Below are 23691 nucleotides of genomic sequence, written 5' to 3'. Positions count from 1 at the left end.
GAGCCATGCTTGTCCCCAGCACCAATGTTTCTCAACTTCCGGACACATCAGCAACTCCCAGGGAGCCCCACCCTAGAGTTCCTGATTCAGTAGGTCTGGGGTGAGCCTGAATTTGCATCTCTCCAAAGGTCCCAAGTGGCCCTTTGGAGGCACGCTTTGAGTTGCCCTGCCCTGAACAACACCTGTGACCCTCAACTTCCTGCAGAGACCCCCCTGAGTGTCTCATGACCCTCTGGTTGTTCTCTCCTTGTGGTCTTTAGCTAGAACATCCAGTCCCAGTGGGTGTCACACATCCATGCCACGTGGTCAGAGTGTCCCTCAGTCCTCTCCCCAAAACGGGGCTTACAGAGGGGGCAGGCGGACCACACCAAGACCCCCATCTGTATTCAAGATGCACAGCTTTTCACGACTAGCAGAACACTTAACAGCATAACAAGGCTGTTTATACACACCTGAGCCATCTTCGTGCTCACACCGAAGCAGGGGTTTCAAGGTCAGGGCTTGCTGGGACATCAAGACTCCCCAGGAAACCTTGCTCCTGTCATTGCAGCATCCAGCACAGGACTGACACGGCTCATGCCTGACACTTCCTGAGGACAGGCCTTCTGTCTGTCCCCTTCCCCACCGCGCGCCCAGCATCTAGAACAGTGGCTGGCCCACAGAATGCGGACAAGAAAAGTGAACAGAATGACCCAAATAAACAAATGGACAGTGGACCAGCAAATGAATAAGTGAGCAAACAAACTCAGACAGAGGCAGGGACAGGCTGGGGAGTAGGAACGAGCATGACTCGCTGAGAAGCCGGAAGGTTAACTGCCGGACAGATACATCCCCCTCTCTCTTCTCGAAAGAGGTCACCTCTTCACAGGTATGACAAGCGCAGCCTGATGCGGCCTGCCCCTGCGGTCATCCGGACAGATCCGGACTGTGCGGGAGTCACCTGAGCTCTGTGGTAAAGGGCAGGCCTGGGGTGCAGCCCGAGAATCTGCATTTCTAACAAGCTTCCCAGAGGAAGAGTGAGGTCTCGGCAACGTGTATTAGACCGGAGGGAGGCCAGTTCTGGAATTTGAGGCCTGTGAGGGAGGGAATTAGCCCTGAAGGGCCACGGACCAGGGCCTCTCCTTCCCTCACCTCCCCTCGGCTGCCTATCTGCACTGGACAGGTAGTGAGGAGGGAAGAGAAGAAAACAAGAGGGAGAGAAAGCACAGCGAAAGGAGGGTGACAGGCCCCTGGGAGCTGTTTCCATCTGCTCGTTGATGGGGAAGTGAATTTTAAAACACCATGGAAACAGCTGTGCCTCGCATCTGCTCCCCCGTCTCGAATGCCCTCGATGGGTAGATTGCCACCTGCGAGCAGGAACGCCGAGGCTAGATGGAGGAGCCGGGCCCCGTGGGGCAGTGCTGGTGTCTGAAATGCTGGACGGGGCGGGAGGCTGGAGGTTAGATGCCCGTCGCCGGGGTGTCAGGGCTGGGGGAGGTGGCTCAGGTCATGATCCCAGGGTCCTGGAATCGAACCCCGGCTCAGTCTCCCTGCTCAGTGGAGGGGGAGGAGGGGTCTGCTTCTCCCTCTACTGCTCCCCCTGCTTGTGCTCTCTTATCTGTGAAATAAATAAATAAAATCTTAAAAAAAAAAAAAAAAGTGTCTGTTGGGAGCCTCAGTAGTCAGCAGAACGTCTAGTGTTGTGTTTCCCTCTGCGGCAAGAGAATTATACTAGGAACCCTCGTTGCTATCACACCAGGGGCGTCTACAGCAGGTCCGACACCACAGCTGTGATTTCATCGAACCCTCAATGAAACCCTGCGAGGGAGGCCGTAGGTTCCCCTTTCTCCAGGGCGGGGGCCGTGGGTAACTGCCCATCATCTCATCCAACCTGTGTGTGTGGGGCCGGGCACCTGCCTCAGGTCTGTGTGACTCAGGAGCACAAGAGCTCATTCATACTCCTGCCACACCACACTGTTGTAGTATGTGAGCTCTCTGGGGTCCAGCGAGGGTGGCGAGCTCTCGCCCATGGGCAGATGACAGGCCTCATGGCATAGCTGTTAAACAGAAACTACCCTAGACATTGGATTGTTGCCGTTGGTTTTGTTTTTTTTTTTAAATCCCCTCCGTCCTGCACAAAACCAGGTCAACCCCACAAACCAGCTGTCAGGATCCTGCTCGCTTGCTGGACGGATTCAGGTTTGCATCTGGGGTTCAGGTTTGCATCTGCCTCTCACCACCCTGAGTCAGCCAGTTCATGTCTCCGTGCCTCTAGCACCTCGTCTGTGAATTCCCTGTGGGCAGTTGTGAGATGGGACCTGTGCTGGCCCAGGGCCTGGCCTAGCTCAGCGACCAGTCGCGACCAGTCACCGTGCGAGGCCCGTCGCTGCAGGCTCTCCTTTCTGCACCTGCCCGGGTTTGTGCTCCTGACCAAACGCTGCAGCACTGAGGCTACTCGCCCGCAGGCCCTTGGTCAAAGAGTGAGAGCTGAGAAACAACAAAAAAGGGTGTGGGGGCTCTTCTTCTGGATGGAATCCGGGCTCAAGCTGGTTGCTGCTGGGAGGCGCTGGGAGCTCATTATGAGCCTTGACCGTGGAGCAGCCCCAGGCTGGTGCCTAGACTTTCAGTTCTTTCCCCTGAAAGTCAAAATAGGAGCTCCTCCTCTGACTTCCTGTGAACCCTCCTCAAGGAGCAGAGGCAGGCCCACGCCGCCCCTCTCGAGGCCTCTGGGGGGCTGCGAGCTGCCTGTAGTGGCCTGAGCCTTTACAGCGGGAGCTCACCCACGGCCGGGGGGGAAGCCTACGCTGTGAAGGACCGTGAGCTCCGTGAGGGGACCCGTCATGTGTGTGTGACTTGCGGCCAGCTGCAGGCTGATGTCAGGGGAGGGGGGCATGGAAGGGGGGCAGGCCACTTGTTCTGGGGACAGGGCTGGGCAGAAAGGCAGGACCCCGCAGGACACACACATGCACACACACTCGCGCGCACACACACACTCTATGTGCCCTCACCATCTGGTCCTGCCGGCTTCTACACCGCTCCCCTTGAAAATGCTCCTGGGTGGGGCACCTGGGTGGCTCAATGGGTTGAGCGCCTGACCCTTGTTTTTGGCTCTGGTCATGATCTCAGGGTCATGGGATCGAGCCTCATGTCAGGCTGTCCGCTGGGAGTGGAGCTTACGATTCTCTCTCTTCCTCTCCTTCTGCCCCTCTACCCCCCACTTTCTCTCTCTCTCTCTCTGTCTCTCTCTCTAATAAAAAGAAAAAAGAAAATGCTCCTAGGCGGTTCCCTTAGGCTCTCCAAATGACCAGATCCAGTGTTTTCATTTCTGCCCTGACTTTATTTGCTCTTTCGACGATATCCAGCACCATGGACTATGCCCACATTTTTCAAGCCATCTCCTGGGTTGGAAGCTGGGTTATAAGTTATTTCCCTATTGCTTCCTACCTCTTTGGTCACTTTCCTTGGGGTCCTTCCCTGGCTTTTCCACCTCCTCATGTCCAGTACACCCTCCAGGCTCCCTTCCCATCTCCCTTATCACTCTGCCCCTCTCGGGGCATTTTCACCCCCACACTTGGCTTCTGTCACCACCTACTTCCAGCTCTGTCTCCAGCCCAGATGCCATTGCTGAAACGTCACTTCTGACTGCCCACTGGCCAGCTCCCCCAGAGGCCCTCGGGCTGAACATGAGCTCAGTGTCCCCACCCCAACATGCTCCTCCCCCTGCATTTCATCCTGCAGCGAGGACACCGCCATCCATCTGGTCACTCAAGCCAGGAGTTGTCCCCATTCCTCCCCTACATGCATACAGTAGATCTGCCTCCTACCCCGGTCTCGCTGCCTGGCCCCATCTTCGCCATTCCCCCAGCCACTCCCTCAGTTCCATTGGTATCATTATCCCCTGGGTTTTACGACTGTAAGCTCGCACCTGCATTCCCGTCCCCACGGTCATGCTCCGCACCGTTACCAAAGTGACCTTTCGAGAGCACAGTCTGGGAATGGGCATCTGCTCAAAGCCTCCACGGGGACGCTGTCAGAAGGTTGCCTCCACCCCTGGGTCGTCCTTCTCACCTGTCTGACCACCTGTTTCACAAGGTAACCACACACACGCTTTGCTTCACCAACCTGCAGCCCGTCCCTTGCCTCCCTGCTTTTAACCACAGTCCCTTTCCTCCTAATTCCCACTCGTCCCTTAGATGTCATTCAAATGCCACCTCTCTGGGCACATTTGCCCTAACCAGCATTCCCTGCCATCCTCATCAGGTCCGGGCTCCTCCTCCTGTGTTCCCTGAACATTTAGGGAAAGCTCTTCCAGAGTGATTATCACCCTGCGTAGGGAGAGCACCCTACACCTGTCTCACCTTTCCAGGGGGACCTCTCACTGTGTCTGTCGTTCAGTCAATGTTGCTGGAAAGGTAGAGAATGAGGAGAGGGGATGCTGACAAATCCAATGCAGACATAGCTACTTAGTAAAAACTGTCACCTGGGGTCAAACCAAGAGCTCAACAGCCCAGTGTTCTGGCTCTAACAGCAGTTCCCGTGAATGTTCTGGAACGTGAGATAGAATCACAACGTGTCAAGCCAGAAGGGTCATTTAAGGTCATCTGATTTCACACTCTCATTTTAGAGAGGCGGAGCTGATTCCCTAAGTGACACAGCTTAGGAAAACAGAAAGGGGCTCCTAGACATCAACCACCCCCTTCTACACTTTCACTCTGCTGCCCCCTGAAGGGAGAACCAGGAGGGTTCCCCAGAGGCTGCTCCCTTAGAAATACAGCATGGCTTCATCATCTGAGATTAGTTTTAACACTTCTTCTTTACTAATTTATATTCTCAATATTCTCAGAGATAACAGATAACCTTATTTCACAAGTATCATGAAAAATCATGTAAAATTTGTGAATGGCTCTCTTTGTCGGAAAGTTTATCTTTATATTGAACACAAGTCAGCCTTGGGTCCAGTCTCGGTCTTGAACATGTGGTAGAGCTCAGAACTCGACACTATTTGGTTTTCAAAGATGAACTGTTTCTCATCATACTCTTCCCTCTGCTGCCTGACATCATGTCCAAAGCTGACTCTTAGCCTGAGCCTTGCCCTTCTGTTTATATGAAACAGCGTGTCACCATTAGGGCCAATCTTGGTATCATCTCGTTCTTTTTTTCCTAGAACGTAGTTATCTCCTCAGCACATACGATGTCATGCACATTTTTTCGGAAACATATTTTATCTTCTGATTTTTTTAAACAAAGAATCTCTCCTTTTTTTTTTTTTTCTTCTAGAAATCTTTATTAAGCACTTGAAAGAATTTCCGTAATCCCTGACTTCAGCTTGCTCCTGGGAATTGTGGAAAGAAAACACACAAAGCATTTGTCTGAGGTTTGAAATGTTCAATATGCAAATCTCAGTTTCCTGTCAGGACAGGCCCTGCTGGTGTGCGTGAGGGACTCTTCCTCCTTTACTACATAGTGATTTACAGCCCTCTAGTGGGTCTTTCACGTAACATTATAAGGGAAGCTGAGGGCACTGAGGTATGGCTTTGTTCTTTTGTTTGTCCCTTCACTTGTTCCTCCCTCCCTTCCTTCATTCATTTACTCACTCATTCATTCATTCATTCATTCAATGTACATATGCCAGTGGAGTGCCCATTTCTGTTCCAGGCACGTTTTAAGAGCTGGAGATACTGCAGTGAACAAAATAGACAGAAACAAAAATCCCATGCATTAGTTACTCAAGACAAAGAAAACAATGAATAGCACACATTTGGGGCAAAGACCAGGAACTTGATTTTGAACATGTTAAGTTAGAGATACTCACTAGTCTTCCCACTAGCTTCTCTCCAAAATTAGCTTGTGTCTCTGAGAACCCTCATAATGCAGATAATCTCTTTATTTGGGATTTCACCACATTTCCGTTGAAACTGATCACATGAGTAAGAAGACCGTGAGGACAGTGAATTTGACCCTGGGTGTGAGCGAGAAGTTCTCGCCTTGGCCCCGTTCTCATGGAACTGCTCAGCTCTTAGTTCTCTGTTCAATGTTATCTTGGTTTCTGTCTCGGTTCTCTATTTTCTTTTTTTTTTTTTTTTAAGATTTTATTTATTTATTTGACAGACAGAGATCACAAGTAGGCAGAGAGGCAGGCAGAGAGGGGGAGGGGAAGCAGGCTCCCTGCTGAGTGGAGAGCCCGATGTGGGGCTCGATCCCAGGACCCTGGGATCATGACCGGAGCCGAAAGCAGAGGTTTTAACCGACTGAGCCTCCCAGGCGCCCCTCGGTTCTCTATTTTCTTAATTCTGACCACAATTTGTAATGGTTGAGTTTCTCTGTGCACGAGGCACACCAGCACATCTCTCTTCTCCACCGTCAGGACTGCGTGTGAGTCCTACTCACTGGGGTATCTTCGGCACCTGGCAGGGTCTCAGTTTATGTTTATTGAAGATTGAGAGTTTTTGTTGTAATAAGTCAGAGAAGACAGAGCTACACAAGACGCTAGGGATAAAGACTAGTAAACGGCATATTCTGAATGAGTAAAAAGCACAGTTAATTCCTCTTTTAGGAGAACACCGTAGGTTGAAGGGAGTAGGGAAGTTTTCGGGGAAGAAACCGGGTGCAATCCGAGTCTTAAAAAATGGGCAGACAATGGAGGAAGGAGAGGGGAAGTGATGGGGGAAGGGTGTTTCCTGTACAGTGTTCCTGATTGGCCTGCATATGCTCCTTGGCCTTCAGTGTGTCTGTTCTAGTGTCCAGTGGAGCTCTGTCCAGCAGAGTATCCAGTGGACTCTGCTGGGCTGTCTTGCCCCTTACTGCCCCCTAATGGTATGGACTAACTTTGGCTGGTTGTCAGGGTTTGTCCTGCCATGTCTATGTTACTTTTTTCTTTATCTTTGTGATCAAGGCTCCCGTGTCTCTTCTCTAATGAACACCTAGCATATCAACGCCTATCATCACACCTGGCACACAGTAAGTGCTCAATAAATATTTGTTGAATGAACGTATGTGTCTAGATGCCACTCTCCATACTCCTGGGATGGCCGTCCCCCAATATTTTCTGCCACGGGGCTGGGGCATTTGAAACATGTGTACTTCAGGGCTCACTCCAGATCCTTGCACGATTATTAATAAACTACTTTCTCATACTTTCATTTAACAAAAATTTATTGCATGCCTACTTTTACAGGACTTACAATGGCTGCAAGGAGCTTGGAGCTGAGCTACTGCCAGACCCATGTAAACAAATAATGGTAAATAACAAGGGAAATATTGATTTATGTACAAGGGGGTCTGTGAACACTGTAAATGGAAAAATTGCTTGTTTTAGCAAGCTAGAAGGGTTTCCTAGGGTATAAGAAAGTAAGTTGGTATTGAGTATCAAAAGACAAGTTGTATCCTCTGGACAGACTTGGGGGGTGAATGAATGGTTAAGGGAATTGGGTGGACAGTATTCCAGGCAAGCGGAAAAACAGGTACAAAGGTGATGGTGATGGTGGGAGCTGAGAAAGTGTGCCAGGTTTGGAGAACTGGGGCAAAGCCTGAGAGCAGAAGAGTGGCCAGAGAGAAGGTGCAGGACTGGATTTGGGGCAGACCAGTCAAAGAGCACCATGCATGTCAATCTTTAAGAAGTACTAAAATAAGAAATACAATGTCAATTAGCTCAGACATTTGTGGCTCTTTACATAACTTTTGAAACCTAAATTGGTCCTATTCCCTTGAGGTAAGACAGTGTCCTTGAATGTTATTTTAATAATGCTTCTGGCTGGCAATTCCAATTACGCTATATTCAGTGCACGTAAGAAATTCTTTATTTTTAACAGAAACTGGTTTGTAATTCTTAATAGAAAATCAAGTTCCTTTCAACTCCATGTTGAACAGATATTTAAAGAAAATTGACCTACTTATGCACTGCCAAATTATTATTCTTCTGATAATGCACTATTTCTCCTTCGAGGCCTGGCCCCCCTTCCAGGTAAAAGCGGTACTCTTTGATCTGCCTAGGTGAGCGAGGCACCGGGAAGAAGCTATAGCTTATGACCTATTGTCAATTAATTATGTGTTTGGCACCCCAAATAACCTATGTGGTAGTCTTTTCTAATAAAAAAAAATTTCTGTAGGAGTCTTAAAGGTAAACCTGACTGTCTCTGTCCTAGAGCCACCATATTTTCCCGGGTATTCCAAAATATCAAGGACTTCCATATTCTACACTGAGGTTTTGCATACATCCTGTGCAAACAGGACTCTAAATTTAGTGTTCAAAAATACAGTCTCTCTATGATGACTACACCCTAAAGTCGTGTGTAAGCTTTAAATCATTTCTATGAGCATCTACTGTTTTCAAATCGATTTCTTCTCTTCCTGGCTGTTGGACCTAAAGCAAATAATCTAACTTCTCTGTGCTTCCATTTCCTCATGGGAAAGAACACTAATTCCCGCATTATAGCTCTGTGCTGAGGAATAAACGAGAGAACACGTGTAAAGTGCTTGGCACAGCCCCCGACCACAGTCTGAATCGTTCACCTATCTTCAGCAGAGCTTCTGTACTCTGCATCTCAGCACTGAGCCCCCAGTCTGCAGTGTGACCCCGCCCAGGCTCAGGGTTCAGGAACCCAGGAGGAGGGCGTGTGCAGAAGAGAGTGCTTAGTGTAAGGGGTCAGAGTGCAAAGGTCAGAAGGTGGCTGGTGGTGGCAGTGTGCAAAGAAGTCCGAGGAGAGGTCCCCAGACTTCGATTACCTCAGCGACCTCAGCGGGAGGAACAGACTTGCGGAGGCCCGCCTACACCCGCTTTCTATCCACTGCCTATTTTTGTTTAGCTCCGCCCCTTTCTCCCGACGCGGGCGTGGGGCTGAGGGAAAGCCGACGCCGACAGCGACGCCGACGCGGTTGCCTAGCGACGCGCCTATCCCAAGATGCCTAGGATGTTGTGTTCTTTTAACCAATCAGGGAGGCGAAGCCATCTCACCGCGGGCCAATAGGCTGCCAGGCCAGGGCCCGCGTCAGTTAAACCGGGCTGGAGACTGGTGCGGCCAGGTAGGTAGTGTGGCTCGGAGACCCCTCCGAGCCGGCGGAGCGACCTGCAGGAGGTCTGCGGAGGGCCCGGCCATGCCCACTCGGGCGGAGGACTACGAGGTGTTGTACACCATTGGCACGGGCTCCTATGGCCGCTGCCAGAAGATCCGGAGGAAGAGCGACGGCAAGGTGAGCGCGGGCCACCTCCGTGTCTCCGCCCCTGCAGCGGTTTCGCCCGCCTGCGGCGAGCGCCCTCGGCCCCTGGGATGGCGGAAGAGCTGGAGGCCTGGGGCTGTGGGTCTCCAAGGCGGGTTGCCTGGAAGAGCTCATCTCTTCCAGGTCTGTGTCTGCCCTGGGTCGCGCAAGGGCTGGAGACTGCATCTGTTAAGATCTCTCTGTTTTTGTTTTCTTCCCTTTCTCTTCCCCTTTCTTCCTTTTTCCCGCTTTGACTTGCTAAGGGCCTCCCATTAGTGACAGGTAGCTGAGTCTTGAGCTCTTTCAGAGTAGAGTATCCTCTTGGACATGGGAAAGAGGCAGGATCAGCAGAACCTGGAGATTTTGTCTTGCAGTCAGAACTCATTTAAAATACCCATTCTTCGGATTTTTGGATTCTTAATTTCCCAGTGTGTGTAGGTAGGAAGAAACAATGGAGAGGAAACTGCTCGACTGCTGACGGAGGGATCTTTACTAAGGTCTCTCACCCTGGAAAAGTTTGGTTGGAATGATGAGGGACTTTGCCTCTGCTCCAGCTTTGACCAAAGTACCTTCCGCCAACCTGCCACAAAGCAACTGAGGGTAAGGGGTTGGGGGAGGCCTAAAGTGCCTCATCCCGCTCTCTCTCGCTGCATAATTTATTGATTGAAATTTAGGGTAAAGTTACAGAAATAAACGCAGGGGTTCTAAAGTTCATTGAAATAAATAAATTAGATGATAATGATCATGTGAGCTATTTAATAGAGAAGTGACTTCAAATTTTTTTAAATTTTAGAATGTTCATTCTTTGTCTTTGAGAATAAAGAGTTCACTCATACCTTGGAAATTCTTACTTCAGATATTAGTTTGGAAAGAACTTGACTATGGCTCCATGACAGAAGCTGAGAAACAGATGCTTGTTTCTGAAGTGAATTTACTCCGTGAACTGAAACATCCAAACATCGTCCGTTACTATGATCGAATTATTGACCGAACCAACACAACACTGTACATTGTAATGGAATATTGTGAAGGAGGGGACCTGGCTAGTGTAATTACAAAGGGAACAAAGGAAAGGTAAATTAATCTTTTATTCTTAAGCAGAGAATGGGCCAAGTTTCATTTCTGTTAAGCATCCTGTTGTAGGACTGGGGATGGAGTACTTAGTAATGTAAAAGACTGTTCTTGTATTTGTTTGTTTGGTGGGTCCACGGTACTTTAGAAAATCCCTGGTGAATGAACTTCCCTATCTCATATTGAAAATGTATTTATTTTATTTATTTCCCTATTTGTACACTTCGAAAACTAGATACTTCACATAATCCCATCTTTTTAACAGTTTTGTTCAGAAGTTATATATATATATATATATATATATATATGTGGTAAATTAATCTTTATATATATAATATATTCATATATAATATATATTATATAATATATTAATGTATACTAATAATTAACAATGTATTGATAATTAATAATATATTAATAATACATGTATGTAGTATATGTACACACACACACACACACACACACACAGTAACACAAAGCTGTTTAACTGCTTTGGTTTCAGACAATACTTAGATGAAGAATTTGTTCTTCGAGTGATGACTCAGTTGACTCTGGCCCTAAAGGAATGCCACAGACGGAGCGATGGTGGTCATACCGTGCTGCATCGGGATCTGAAACCAGCCAACGTTTTCCTGGATGGCAAGCAAAACGTTAAGCTTGGCGACTTTGGGCTAGCTAGAATATTAAACCATGATACGAGTTTCGCAAAAACATTTGTTGGCACACCCTATTATATGTCTCCTGTAAGTACTTCAGCATTTAGATACTTTTTAAACATCCTAATGCTAAGCATTCAAATGCAGGGAAATTGAAGTTTTGTTTATTTCTTTGCTTAGTAATACACAATAGCCAAGGAATAATCATGTTGTTCATTTTACAGGAAGAAAATTTACATTTTTCCAAATGGATCATTAGACTGTTAAATTCTTCTGATGAGCAATTAAAGTGAAGCTTTTTGTTTTTTTTTAAGATTTATTTATTTATTTGAGAGAGCATGTGAGCACCTGAGTGGAGGGAAGGGCAGAGGGAGAGGGAGAGAATCTCAAGCAGGTTCCCAGCTGAGAGCAGACCTCAACTCGGGGTTCAGTCCCAGGACCCTGAGATCATGACCAGAGCTGAAACCAAGAGTCAGATGCTTACCTGACGGAGCCACCCAGGCGCCCCTAAAGAGAAGCTTTTATTGAATGACTGCCATGTGCCAAGTGCTGGGATTACGAAGATGAAATGGGTTTTGTCTCTGGCCTCAAGAGCAACATTTCCTAAAGTGCCGTGGGTCCTATACACCAGCTCGGACTTATTTGGAGGGTTTGTTTAAAATGTAGAGTCCTGGGCCCCAAACCCAAATCCAGTGACTGGTTCTTGCACTGGACTTGGATTCTGCTTTCCCCAACCCCTTCCACTTTTCACTTTGGACTCTGCCTTTTAACACACTCTCTAGGTGGTTCTTGGGCATGCAGATTCAGGGCTCAGTTCAGATACATGTTTTTACAGTGTTCACTTCTTGCTTTTTTTAATGCCTTTTTGGGCAGGGGAGTTGCAGCCCACCCACCTTAAGTCTCATTCCCTCTGTTGCTGGATATTTTGTTTCCAAAATTCCTTATCCTTCTAAAGAGCCCTGCTCGCATAACTTTTTGTGAATTGTTCTTTCTTCCTTTTTGGTTATTTCCTTGGCATGTGGCTCTCAATGAAATTGAAAGGTTAAAGGATATGAACTGTTTATGACTCTAGATATTACCTGATGGCTCTTGAAAAGCTTGAAGCAGTAAATGCTATTACCAATGTGTTGTATATGAAATCTGAGCAGATCAAGATGGGGATTTCTTCTTCTTCTTCTTCTTTTTTTTTTTTTAACAGTTCACAAAAATTTCCAGGATTTTCCAGATCTTTTTGAGTGATTTTCACCAAGCTGACTATAGTATAAAACTTTGTAAATTAAACAATTTTGTTTTTGACTATGATTAGACATTGCCAGAACCCTGTCATTTTCTCAGTGGATCAGATTCCAAATAGAAAGGCTTTAACATAAAGGAAAATCATCTAGAAGCAGTTCTTAGAAAACTTGAAACCTTGTGATTCTTTTGTTCCTTTTCCCTCCTGCTCTTATAATTAGATCAGTTCAGCCCTCCATAAGGCATTGATTGTCAGAAGGTGGTATCAGATTCACTTGCTGAGAGTTTAAAAAAGCAAGACGCTTCTTGAAGGTTTTGGTACTTGATTCTGTGCCCTGTGTTGAGAATAAAAACTATGGTAGACTATTACTTTATGTGTGGGAGACAGGCAAATGATTAAACTAGAAAATGAGAATATTAGTTGATACTGTGATTTATACTGTGGACTGAGGGAAAATACATAAATGGATAATTCAATTAGCCATTTATACTTCTGTCATTTAAATGACCAGATATATGTATTGGTTATTCTGAAATTTTCTCTAGTTCTTTTTTTTTCCTCTCTTTTTTTTTTTTTCTCTAGTTCTTTTAAAATGAGTTTCTAGATTATGAATGCCTTCAGGGTAGAGGTTTGAATCATCAGCCCTTGATCTATCGTAACACAATAACATTTGTGAATGAAAAATAAGTGAATGAATTATATAGGACAAAGTATATTAGGATAAGATCATTATCTTTTTTCCATTATACATTTGAAGATAAAATACAAAGTACCATCTCTTTTTATTATGATACAGGTTCAGACATAAACTGAATGGGTCTTTTTATTTAATATTTTTGTTACAGATATAAAATATTTATAATATGAAATTTTTTCCTTTTTTAATTTTTCTCCAAGTCAATATATAATCAAACTTAAAGATTCCATTTTTATCTCAGGTCATTTTGTAAGTTTTAAAACAAACTTTTAACTCCTACATTTTTGCCCTCTCCTTCCCCTTCAGGAACAAATGAATCGCATGTCCTACAATGAGAAATCGGATATCTGGTCGCTGGGTTGTTTGCTGTATGAATTGTGTGCATTAATGTAAGTATGATGAAGACAGATTTCGGGTGTGAAGTTCATAGTCACAGAGGCTTGTCGCCTTTCACTGCGTTCAGCTTTTGTGCATCCATGTGTTTTCAAGTCTGAAAGACTCATACCTTGGGTTAAAATTAAGGTAGATGGACAGCGCAGACCTTGTACCCGTGAAACAAATAATACATTATATGTTAGTAAAATAAGTTTTAAAAAAAAGATAGATGGGCTGGTTAAAAAATTATTTACAAATTAATAGTGTAACCCCTGAGGCTTTTAACCTGGCTTGATGCGTCCCTTGCCAGACTGATGCTTAGCTCAAGGGGAGAACACATCGGTCTGGCCTATGGAGGAAATGAAACAGAAATCTAGGGGAGAGGTCTGGGGAAATAGAGAACAAGAAAGAGCTCCCATTCTTTCCCTTTTTTTCTTTCTAAACTATTCTGTAGAGCAATGGTTCTTAGCCAGGGAGCGGGAAACAATTTTGCCGTCCAGGGGACATTTGACAATGTCTAGAGATCTATTTGGATGTCACAGCTAGGAATAGCTACTGGCATCTCATGAATAGAGGCCAGCGGTGTTGCGAAACATAGTCGTCGGATGCACAGGACAGGCCCCCTAACAAATATTCTCTCACCCTAAATGTCTAATGCCAAGGTTGGGCAACTTAGCTGTGGAAGACAGTCCCGGAAGACACATAAACACAAACTGGAGCTTAAACTGTGCTCTTGATTTGGTTCCTATTCTGTATTTTCATTTTTACATTAAAAATATTTTTCCCCCAGGCCTCCATTTACAGCTTTCAACCAGAAAGAACTAGCTGGCAAGATTAGAGAAGGCAAATTCAGGCGAATTCCCTATCGTTACTCTGATGAATTGAATGACATTATTACGAGGATGTTAAATTTGAAGGTAAAGACCATAAGATTATATTGTCTGTCTCTTGATTACGTTGTGGAGTAGCATATTTTCTCTCTCGGAGCACTGAGACTGAAGCGGCATTAGCCGTATTTCTTTAGCTAAATCTATTCTGTTAACCCAAGTGAAAACATGTAAATTTGGCAAATTGTGCCTCCTGGCTGGCCTACCTTCTGCGCTCTCTTTTGTCTCCTCCCTCTCTCTCTGCTCTACTAGCAGATGGTTGGTAGCAAAGCAAGATTGCAGAAAAGCTCCAAATCCTCAGTTCCCTCATCTACCTCAGTGTGGCAGGTGGCGAGGGAAGGGGCCACAAATGAAGACTTCATTACCCTGCCTCTCTCTCCAGATCAGAGACCAGAGGTGGGGCAGGGGAGTCCTGGCTAGAAAGAGTCAAGGGGAAATAAAGAGATTCGGTGGAAAAACTCTGGCCATGGGATGCGAAGGGAGGTGTCCTAGGGTCAGGTTGATGTAAGAGCAGGATTTCAATGCTGTGGAATTACAAAGCAGGATAATGGCCACCTAATGGGACTGAAGTTCAGGGAGAGAGAAGTTCAGGGAGAGAGGATCTCACTTAAAGCAGTATTGGGGATGCAAGGCAGGACGTGCCCTAGAGCGGATCTGGACGTGCACCGAGCACCAGCTCAGGGACTGAACTTTGGTTAGAAAGGCTAAGCGGGAACAAAGGTAAGCTCACATCTGCATTACCTTGTGGACCCAGAACCGCATGGGTTAATAAAGCCCCCAGCGAACTCCATCTGTCCAGGTGTTTAAGACTCATCCATGAAGGAGTCTTTCTTTTTGTCTCGGGAATGTACGCCGTTTTCCATGTACCTGCTCTTTTAGGATGAGTATCCTGTCATAAAATCTCGACTGTAGCACTGGACATTTTCCCCTCCCAGGATTACCACCGACCTTCTGTTGAAGAAATTCTTGAGAATCCTCTGATAGCAGACCTGGTTGCAGAAGAGCAAAGAAGAAATCCCGAGAGAAGAGGGCGCCGATTAGAGCCAGAGAAGCGCCAGGACTCCAGCCCCGTCTTGGGAGAGCTCAGACTGAAGGAGCTTCAGCTGCAGGAGCGAGAGCGGGCCCTCCAAGCCCGAGAGGAGAGGCTGGAGCGTAAGTCCGCACGGGGCCGAGCTTGGGAGAGCTCCGCAGGGTTCCCTCGTGTGTTCGATTTGCTTGAATGGAGTATTTGACACGCGTATGTTCGAGAACATTCCTGTAAATACCTGAGAACCCGAACCATGTCTCGTGAGACAGTACATGAGGAGTGCCGGCACCTGCATGCTGAGTCTCTTTCTCTGAGCTCCGTCGCTTCGACTGGCGGTCACTGTGACCCTGACCACCCTACCGCAGGAGCCTTCCCACTTTCCCTTCCTCCGCATCTTTATACCCTACATTTTTTCCCATTATAAAAGAGCATTTGTGCATTTGCTGCTTCCGTAATAAAAGCCATCACTTCCACTTTCTGATCTGGCTGAGCCGGCACAGTCCGATGTAAAATCCTGGCACGCGGAGGGCCTTGATGTGTTCGGGCAACTGAGCCGAGCACACGGTGTTCGAGGCCCACAGACACCCTGAGCGGGATTAACTGATCAGGTGCTAATGAGTTCTTGACATTGAAAGTCTGTCTACTCCCCTCAAGTACGGTGTGGGGTAGCAGCAGCCTGGAGGCCTCACGCCAGCTTTTTCCCGTCAGGCCACCCTCGTGGCTCAGCTGACTTGGCTTCTGCAGCTGCGTGGCCGATGCCGACTCTAGACACGTTTCTGTTCAAATGAACTTAGAAAGCATCCAACGCAGTCATCTCAGTTTTTACCTCCTGATGGCGGCCGTAGAATGCTGTGAGATATGCTTTCTGTGGTAAGCACTGTGCTTACCCAGAAACCTTTGCCTGAGGCTTCTGTCAGTAGAATTTGTCAATAGAATATGTCAAACAAACAAACCTTTGTTAAAACTTCCCCCAGCGTTCTGTAGTTTCTTACAGCAACTGAAATCCGAACTTCCTGAATTCTGGGCCGTGGATTAAAAAATGTCACTCATCTAAAGAAGTACCTCCTCATTAGTTGTGGGTTTTGTTTTTTTCTTCTCCCAGGAGGAGAAGGAGGGTTTGTTCTGTGAGATCAGGTAATGCCCGGAAAATGGACCGTTGCCCATTCTCAGTGGAGAGCAGAGATGACTTTAGTTGTTTATTTTCCCAAAATGAGTTCCTCTCGGACAACCTGACCAAAGGTGGAGGCCACCTTCGTATTTGTGCCCAAACCGGTCCTTCTGCGAAAGCCTGCGGCGGCGCCGCACACGCTGAGGTGCTGGATCAGAGCCCAGCACAGCAGGCGGACGGGGTTTCTGGGCAGAAAACTTCCACGGAGGAGACGTGAGGCCGGGCCGGGCGGTGACCGGGTGTGAGCTGCCTTCTGCCCGCCGCCTCCGGTTAACGTGGCTCTCGCTCCTTTGCCTTTTTAAAGAGAAGGAACGGGAGCTCTGTGTTCGGGAGAGACTGGCAGAGGACAAGCTGGCGCGGGCAGAGAGTCTGCTGAAGAGCTACAGTCTGCTGAAGGAGCAGAAGTTCCTGCGTCTGGCAAGCGGTCCAGGTATGAGAATCGGCTCCGCCAGCAGGAGCGGCCCCCGCAGATACAGGAAGGGCACCCGCGTCGCCGCCCTGGGGCTTTGATAGCCCTTTTAACTGACCAAGTCTCCTGTTTTAACGCGGAATTAATTGAATATACGCATTTCGATGGAAAAAATGATTCGGTGATGGCAGTGATTTACTTCATGGGTTCACAGACTTGAGGCGATGAGTCATCGTGATTTCGTCTTCAGTTTTATTTACTTCATCAAACTACGTGTTTAGTTTTTGAGACTTGGTTTTGAAAGTTAGGACATTTTTTAAAATGGGTATATTATCAAAACTCTACCTTTCTAGCCCAAACTCTATATTATCAAAACTCTACATTTCTCCCCCATTTTCAAGCAGAAATCCCAGCATTTAACTCCCGCCGCGTGAGCAGGTCACACGTGCCACCTCCTTTACAGAAGTTATGGCTTAACAGGTGTGATAAACCGACCGTAGAGTAGGCCATCACTTTTGGATCTTTGCAAAGACCCTTTCACGTTGAAACGTGTGATCGTCAGAATGTGGTTGGTTGATCTCTCCAGGCGCTGCTTGTGTTTCTCCCACTACTCGGTGTCGTTGGCGGACAGTCAGCCTTCCCAGGGCCCTGCCCGTGCGGCCCTTGTGCCCTCGCTCCGCTCTGTGAGACCCCCTATGGGCCAGCTCTGACGGGCCTTCTCCACTCCACAGAAACCCTACCTCCACCTTAATCTAGTCTTTAAGATGATAGGAAAAGCACAGTGTTAAACCTCTTTTCTCTAAATTTCTTTATGACATAAATTTTTTATAGAGTGTTTTTGTTGGTTTTAAAAATCGAGTGAATTTTCCAGTGAAACAGGCAGAGTTCTCTTACGGCTTCCTACTACCCTGGAGGGCAGCACTGGAGAAGGCTATCCCTTCCATCTGCAGTAAACTGAGAGAGACTCTGGTCACTTCAGTGAGAGTGACAGCATTTTGTGTATGGAACAGACCAAAAAAACTACTTAAGTTAATCTGATGGTCATAATGACATGATAGAGATACGTGATGGAAGTGAATGAAGCAAGAATTATTTAAAACTTGGGCTTCATCTCTTTTGAAATATCTTCTTTTTTCTCAATGTTACTACCTACCATTTCAGTAGTTTTAGAATATTTATTCCAGTTTTTCCCTTAATGCCACCCACAAAGACAAAAGTAGGCTGAAATTATGATCACTGTGGTAGAGGTAGGAGACATTTTTATCCAGGTGAGTTTCACGCATCAAACTTGTTGTTTAGAATTCTTGAAGGTCCTGCCGGGTCTGCTCCTCCGGGGAAAGAGCTTGTTTCCGTCTTGCCTTGAGAGTCTTTGAACAAAGTCTGGAAAGAGCTAGAGCAGGATGATGTGTTTCAATATAGGATATAGAAATATAAATATATGTATTTATATATAATTTAATATATATTTGTATATAATATATAAATTTAAATATATATTGTAAATTGTAAATATATATAAATATACAAATTATAAATATATAAATAATATTAAATATATAAATTGTATATATAAATATATATAGAAATATGCATATTTCCATATGCATATTTCTATATAATCCAAATATGCATATTTCTATATATATAATATATATATATATATATTTTACCTACCCACCTCAATGCAAGTCATGGCGAACACTTGAAATGAGCTGTAGGAATCAAGGACCCCCCCCACCCCCGGGACTAGGAGCTACTTGATGGTAGAGAGCACTGAGAGCACTGAGCACATCAGTCATAAACAAAGCAGGGACGAAGGGTGCCCTTGTGCACTCAGGACGGTTAGAAAGATCCTCTCTCTGCCTTCAAGCTATAAATTCTAATCAGAGGAAAGTATAATATATCATCATCCCGGTCAGCAGCAGCATCTCTGTAAATGCTCTTAGTCTATTTAGTGAAATGTTAACTCATTTTCACTTAGTGAAATACGAATTCTTTTTCTCAACACTTATTTCTTCTAAAACTACCCTGTTCGTTAGATCTACAAGTTGATGGTTTATGAAGACAGAGATTTGTTATAATAAAGGTGGACATCTTTGAAGCAGTAGAGTTAAGGTCTGAAAGCCATCAAGTTTGCTTTGCAGCTGGAACAGGCACGATGTATGGAATGGGAAGTCCCAGGACAACTGGAGGCAGCGCTTCTCTCTGCAGACTGCCCCGACCCTGCTCCCTACCTCACCCCCCGCCCCCATCCTTGCCCCAACACCCGCTGGACGCCAGAACCTTTCCATTTCTTGGGCTTAGAGCGTCTCCTCAGAGAGCCACATGGCTTCTCACCTCCTCCCTTGCTCATCAGGTCTGCTCACAAGTCACCTTCATCCCTGTAAACACCATCCAGCCCTTCTGTCTCCCTTTCTCGGTGCCCCCGCCCCGCCCACATCACCTCAACTATTACCCCTGTGTGCTTGTTTACTTGTTTATGGTCTGTCTCCTCCTACGAGAATGGGACCTTTGTTTGGTCTACAATGGCCCATACAGTGAGCTCAGTAAATATTTGAACATAGTTCCTTTAAAAGAACACAAAGGAAAAATAGAAAGTTTCTGGAATTCAAAACTGCGAGTCCCCAGCCCCCAGATAGTTCAGTCAGTAGCTAATAATGTAGCCACTTCAAGTACATTTTTCTTCATATAGAAAACACAACTCACAGTTTTCACTACACCATTAACTTGAATTACCTTTTCCAAGCTGAATTTGCCTAGGTTCTTTTTGAAATAAGTTCCTGCTCAATTAAGCTTCCTTGAAATAAGTGTTCTTGAATATTTAAGCAAAACTATCCATGTTCTCTGTAAAAAAAAAACCAAACAAACGAAGAAACAAAAAAAACCAACCTGCTTCCTTACTTTTGTAAAAATTATGTGTTCTAAGTAGAATAGCACTTGTTTTCAAGAATAGAAATAAATCACATCGATTTCCAGAGGTTTTACATTGTGGCCTGTAATCCCCAATGCACTTAACCTTGAAAGAAGAGTTGGCTGTTAAGAGACTATGTCCTTGGCACATTCCAGGATCAAGTTTTTCAATGCTGTGGGCTAAAAAATGGATTGATTTCTACCAGCATCACGCCCCCAACCTCCTATCCCAGAGAAAATAACACAGGTCCCCAGATTTCCAATGTGAATGGAAAGAATAAATGTTTTTGAGAAGTCTGGTAAGTACGGAGGAGTTGAACTTAAAACCCTTTCTCTTTCCTTTCTAAAGAACTTTTCGATCTTCCATCCTCGATAATTAAGAAGAAAGTTCATTTCAGTGGTGAAAGTAAAGAGAACGTCATGAGGAGTGAGAATTCTGAGAGTCTGCTCACCTCCAAATCCAAGTGCAAAGACCTGAAGAAAAGGCTTCATGCTGCTCAGCTCCGCGCTCAAGCCTTGTCAGATATTGAAAAAAATTACCAGTTGAAAAGCAGACAGATTCTGGGCATGCGCTAGCCCAGCAGAGAGCCCCAGAGCTGTGTACAGTATGTAGCCTTGCCTACCTTTTAAAGATTGATATTCAACTGCTGTAGCTTTACATACTCGGTTCCATGAGCCATGCCTTTCTGTATAGTGAGCAAGATATTTTAGAATTACTTTGGTTGTTCTTCCACAACAATTGTACAAAATGTACACACCTTTAATTTTTCTTTCTTTATAGAAAGAATGACATTTTCTTGGTGGGTTGGGCTTTTAATCCTGTGTGTGATTACTACTGGAACATGAAATACGACATTCTAAATGTTGGGGGGAAATAATGTTAGGAAAAAAAATAGCCAGGCGTAGCACTTAGTGAGAAGTTTTAAATGACTGAGCGGTGTTCTGACAGTTGTCGTGCCTCATTGTAAGGTTTTAGATGTTCCTGAGCTTACAAAACCTAATTGGATACAAACCGGCCACTAATACTGTGACCTCTTGCTTGTAAGTGTCCCACTGGTCTGCAGTGGAAATGTGTCCCCTTTGTGAAATTCATCACTGTGAAATCTATATTCTTCCTTTTTATTCTATTTAAGAGTGTTTCAGCTGGCTGTCGTTTACCACCTGTTTCTCACTAAATAAAAGAAAGCTTTAGTTTTCCTATATTTATGTCTCTTGCATTTGTTGATCTCTCAGTGGAGGGTGTTTGTGTCTGTGCTTCCTGGGCCTCAGCATGCGGAGGAGAGAACATGTGTTTGACGCTCATGAGAGCCAGGATGGTATTTTACTCCCCATCTCATTCATCCATCTAAGCCAGTCATCCTGAACTAGGGCCCCCCCCCCCCCCCCGTGGACATTCGGCAATCTTGAAGACAGAAACTGTAATGGTTGCGGGGAGGGCCGTACTTGGATCTAGTGGGCAGAAGCTGGGGCACTGCTCAATGTCCTACAATGTGTGGGACCACGCCCGCCACAAAATGTCTATTAATAGTGCCATTCCTTTTTCTTTCTCCTTCCTTCCTTCCTTCCTCTCTCTCTCTTTCTTTCCTTCCTTCCTTCCTTTCTTTAATAGTGCTACTCTTGAGAAATCTGATGGAGGCCAAAACTTGCTGGAACATACCCCACCCTTTCAAGAAACTTAGCTTGGATGGATTCTTTTTTTACATGTCTGACTTAATACAAATCAGCAGGGCTGGCCATGCCCCACGCAGTTTGTGATGGGTTCCTAGCAACTCTAACCTTTCCAGCTTCATGAAATGAGACCGAATTATGAGGGGTTAATGATACATGGGAAGAAACCGCTCCTTTATTGGCTATTTTATGGCTGATTTATTACACAGTTGATAATGCAGTTCCAATAAAGACAAATGATACTATCGAAACGATACTATCGAAGCATAGATACTATCTATGCCTTTAGGAAATACCCACAGATTAAGTCGAACAGGACCACTTTGATATAAATGTTGAATGTAATTTGCAGGGCCCAGTGCAAAATAAAAATTAGGGCTCTTTAAACAAAAAGCAGGAAATAAGTACCATTAAAAGTACATGAAAACCTTGTCCTTTTTATAAGGTCTCTCTGCTTACAGTGTTATTTGTTATTTAATGTTTGAAGTAAAGAAAAGATTGTGAATTATTTGCATGAATTTAGCACTCCTCTTTTATATCATGCCATGGCAGTTTTAAATGTGAACAGCGCATTTTGTGCATGTGTAGAATCTGTATTTTGTGGCTCATCCGGGTGGGTGCCTCAAAGCTGAGCATAAGAGACACACACTGATCCCTGTGACTGGCGTCTAAGGACCCCTGGCTGGGTGCTTGCCCAGTTCCTCATCCCTCCAGCCTCCAGACCTGCCTACTGTCAGGTTGGAGCAGCCCAGCCAGGCATCGACCCCTCGGACCCACATACAGCAGATAGGTCACTCCTAAGCATCCTTATACCTCTAAGCTGGGATTTTCTTGGTACCTGGATAAGGGTTCTTGGATCGCCCCTGTCAAGATAAGGTCTCCAGTGGTCACCCACCAGCCTTGCCATGGAGTTGCCAGCCTGGGAGGTGAGGATGGGGAAGGCCTGGGGCAGGGGGGCACTGCTCTCATGTCCCGTCCCGCAAGGCCTCAGGCCCCCAATCCTGGCCTCTCCTTTGCCCACGTACAGGCCCCTCTGGAAGCAGAATGTGTCAGTGGTCATGGGACACAGGTAAGATGGGAAAGCCGGAGGGGGCCTGGTGCATCAGGGAGTGGGGGAGCTGGTAGCGGGAGGCAGGCCCTCCAAGGAACTGAGGCTCTAAGCCCCTGTGAGTGCTGTGGTCCCATCAGACTTGACTTAAAAAAAACACACATCCAAAGATACAATGATTCAAATTTTCAAGATTGCAAGCACAGAGCTTTGAACCCTGGGTCCTGGGCCCTCTGAGAGCCACGTCCTCCTATGTGTGGGGCCTGGGTGTCTGCACTGGTCTCACCCTCAGGAAACCCTTGCTACCTTAGGAAAACATTTTCCTTTTCATTTTTGAGTCTGTGATGACTTTTCCCCACCTCAGACTCCACCTTCACTTTCATTCCTTCTTCATTGAATCAACAATTATTGAGCACCAACTGTAAGCCAGGCACCGGTTTCAGGCCCTGAAGATACAGCAACGGAGAAATATGGAAATCCTTGCCCTCCTGGAGATTCCATTCAAATGGGGCCAGAGAGGAAACAAGCATGTACATGATGTGCTTGTTCTAAGGAGCAGAGTGACGTGGAAAAGGGGAGCAGAGGGAAGCGGGGTGCGATTTTAGAAGAGATAGTCTTTAGTGTGTAGGATGAGAAGGAGGCTGACTGTAGGTTAGGATTTAGGTGGGGCTGGGGGAGAAAAGGAAGGGCGAGTTTTGAGTGATGCAGGGAGAGAAGAGAAAGAGAAGGCCAGGCCAGTAGGGGCGATGGGAAACAGCAGGACTGGGAATCACGCAATAGCACAGAACTTGAAAAGACACAGGCACTTGGAAATTAAGCACAGACGTTCTCACCGGCTTGTGCTAACGCTAATAAAACCTTGCTTCCTGCTCACCTCTAAAGCTGGGAATGCCTGGGATTTTGGTCAACGATGAAAGGTGATCTCTGATGGCAGGAAGGGGAGAGCCCTCCCATATGATCTTTCTCTGGCAACTCTAAGACCCTTTTAAGATGCTTTGCAGGACACCAATCCCATACTCACCATTACAGACTTTACATATTTAAACAACGAGCTTTATCAAGCACGGTTGGTTCCTGGGCATTGGGATAAAAAGGGTCTTTGGATCTGAGGGCGATTAAGTACTGCTGTGAGCAGCAGCCACAAGGTGGCGCCATGGCTCCGTTAGACCAGACGTCCGACGGGGGCCTGCGGCCTTGGCAATCGGTCGCTACGGAGAGATTCCTTGGCAGGCTTTGGTTATATATCTTATTCCTGTTATTTCATCCAGTTCTCACAACGCCCCCTGAGAAATGAGCTAATGATGCTCAGGGTTCGCAGCTGGGGAGACGCACAGCTGGTTTCTGGACTGTTCTTGACTCCATAGCTCATG

General features: G+C 46.2%; 1 protein-coding gene across 1 annotated transcript; it reads left to right on the top strand.

Annotated features, from left to right (window-relative positions):
• Positions 1-9012: 9012 nt before the first annotated feature.
• Positions 9013-20711, top strand: LOC111150772 (NIMA related kinase 2). The gene is made up of 8 exons (XM_022508365.1): positions 9013-9165; positions 10028-10245; positions 10745-10985; positions 13136-13218; positions 13995-14121; positions 15027-15243; positions 16591-16716; positions 19955-20711. Exons 1-8 carry the CDS (start codon positions 9070-9072, stop codon positions 20179-20181), a joined length of 1335 nt encoding a protein of 444 aa, XP_022364073.1. The 5' UTR covers positions 9013-9069; the 3' UTR covers positions 20182-20711.
• Positions 20712-23691: the final 2980 nt, after the last annotated feature.

The sequence above is a fragment of the Enhydra lutris genome, unplaced genomic scaffold, assembly GCF_002288905.1.
Source record: "Enhydra lutris kenyoni isolate GAN:26980312 unplaced genomic scaffold, ASM228890v2 scaffoldscaffold24, whole genome shotgun sequence".
Lineage (NCBI taxonomy): Eukaryota > Metazoa > Chordata > Mammalia > Carnivora > Mustelidae > Enhydra > Enhydra lutris.
The sequence above is the reverse complement of the archived record's forward strand: the minus strand, read 5'-3'. Positions and strand labels throughout refer to the sequence as shown.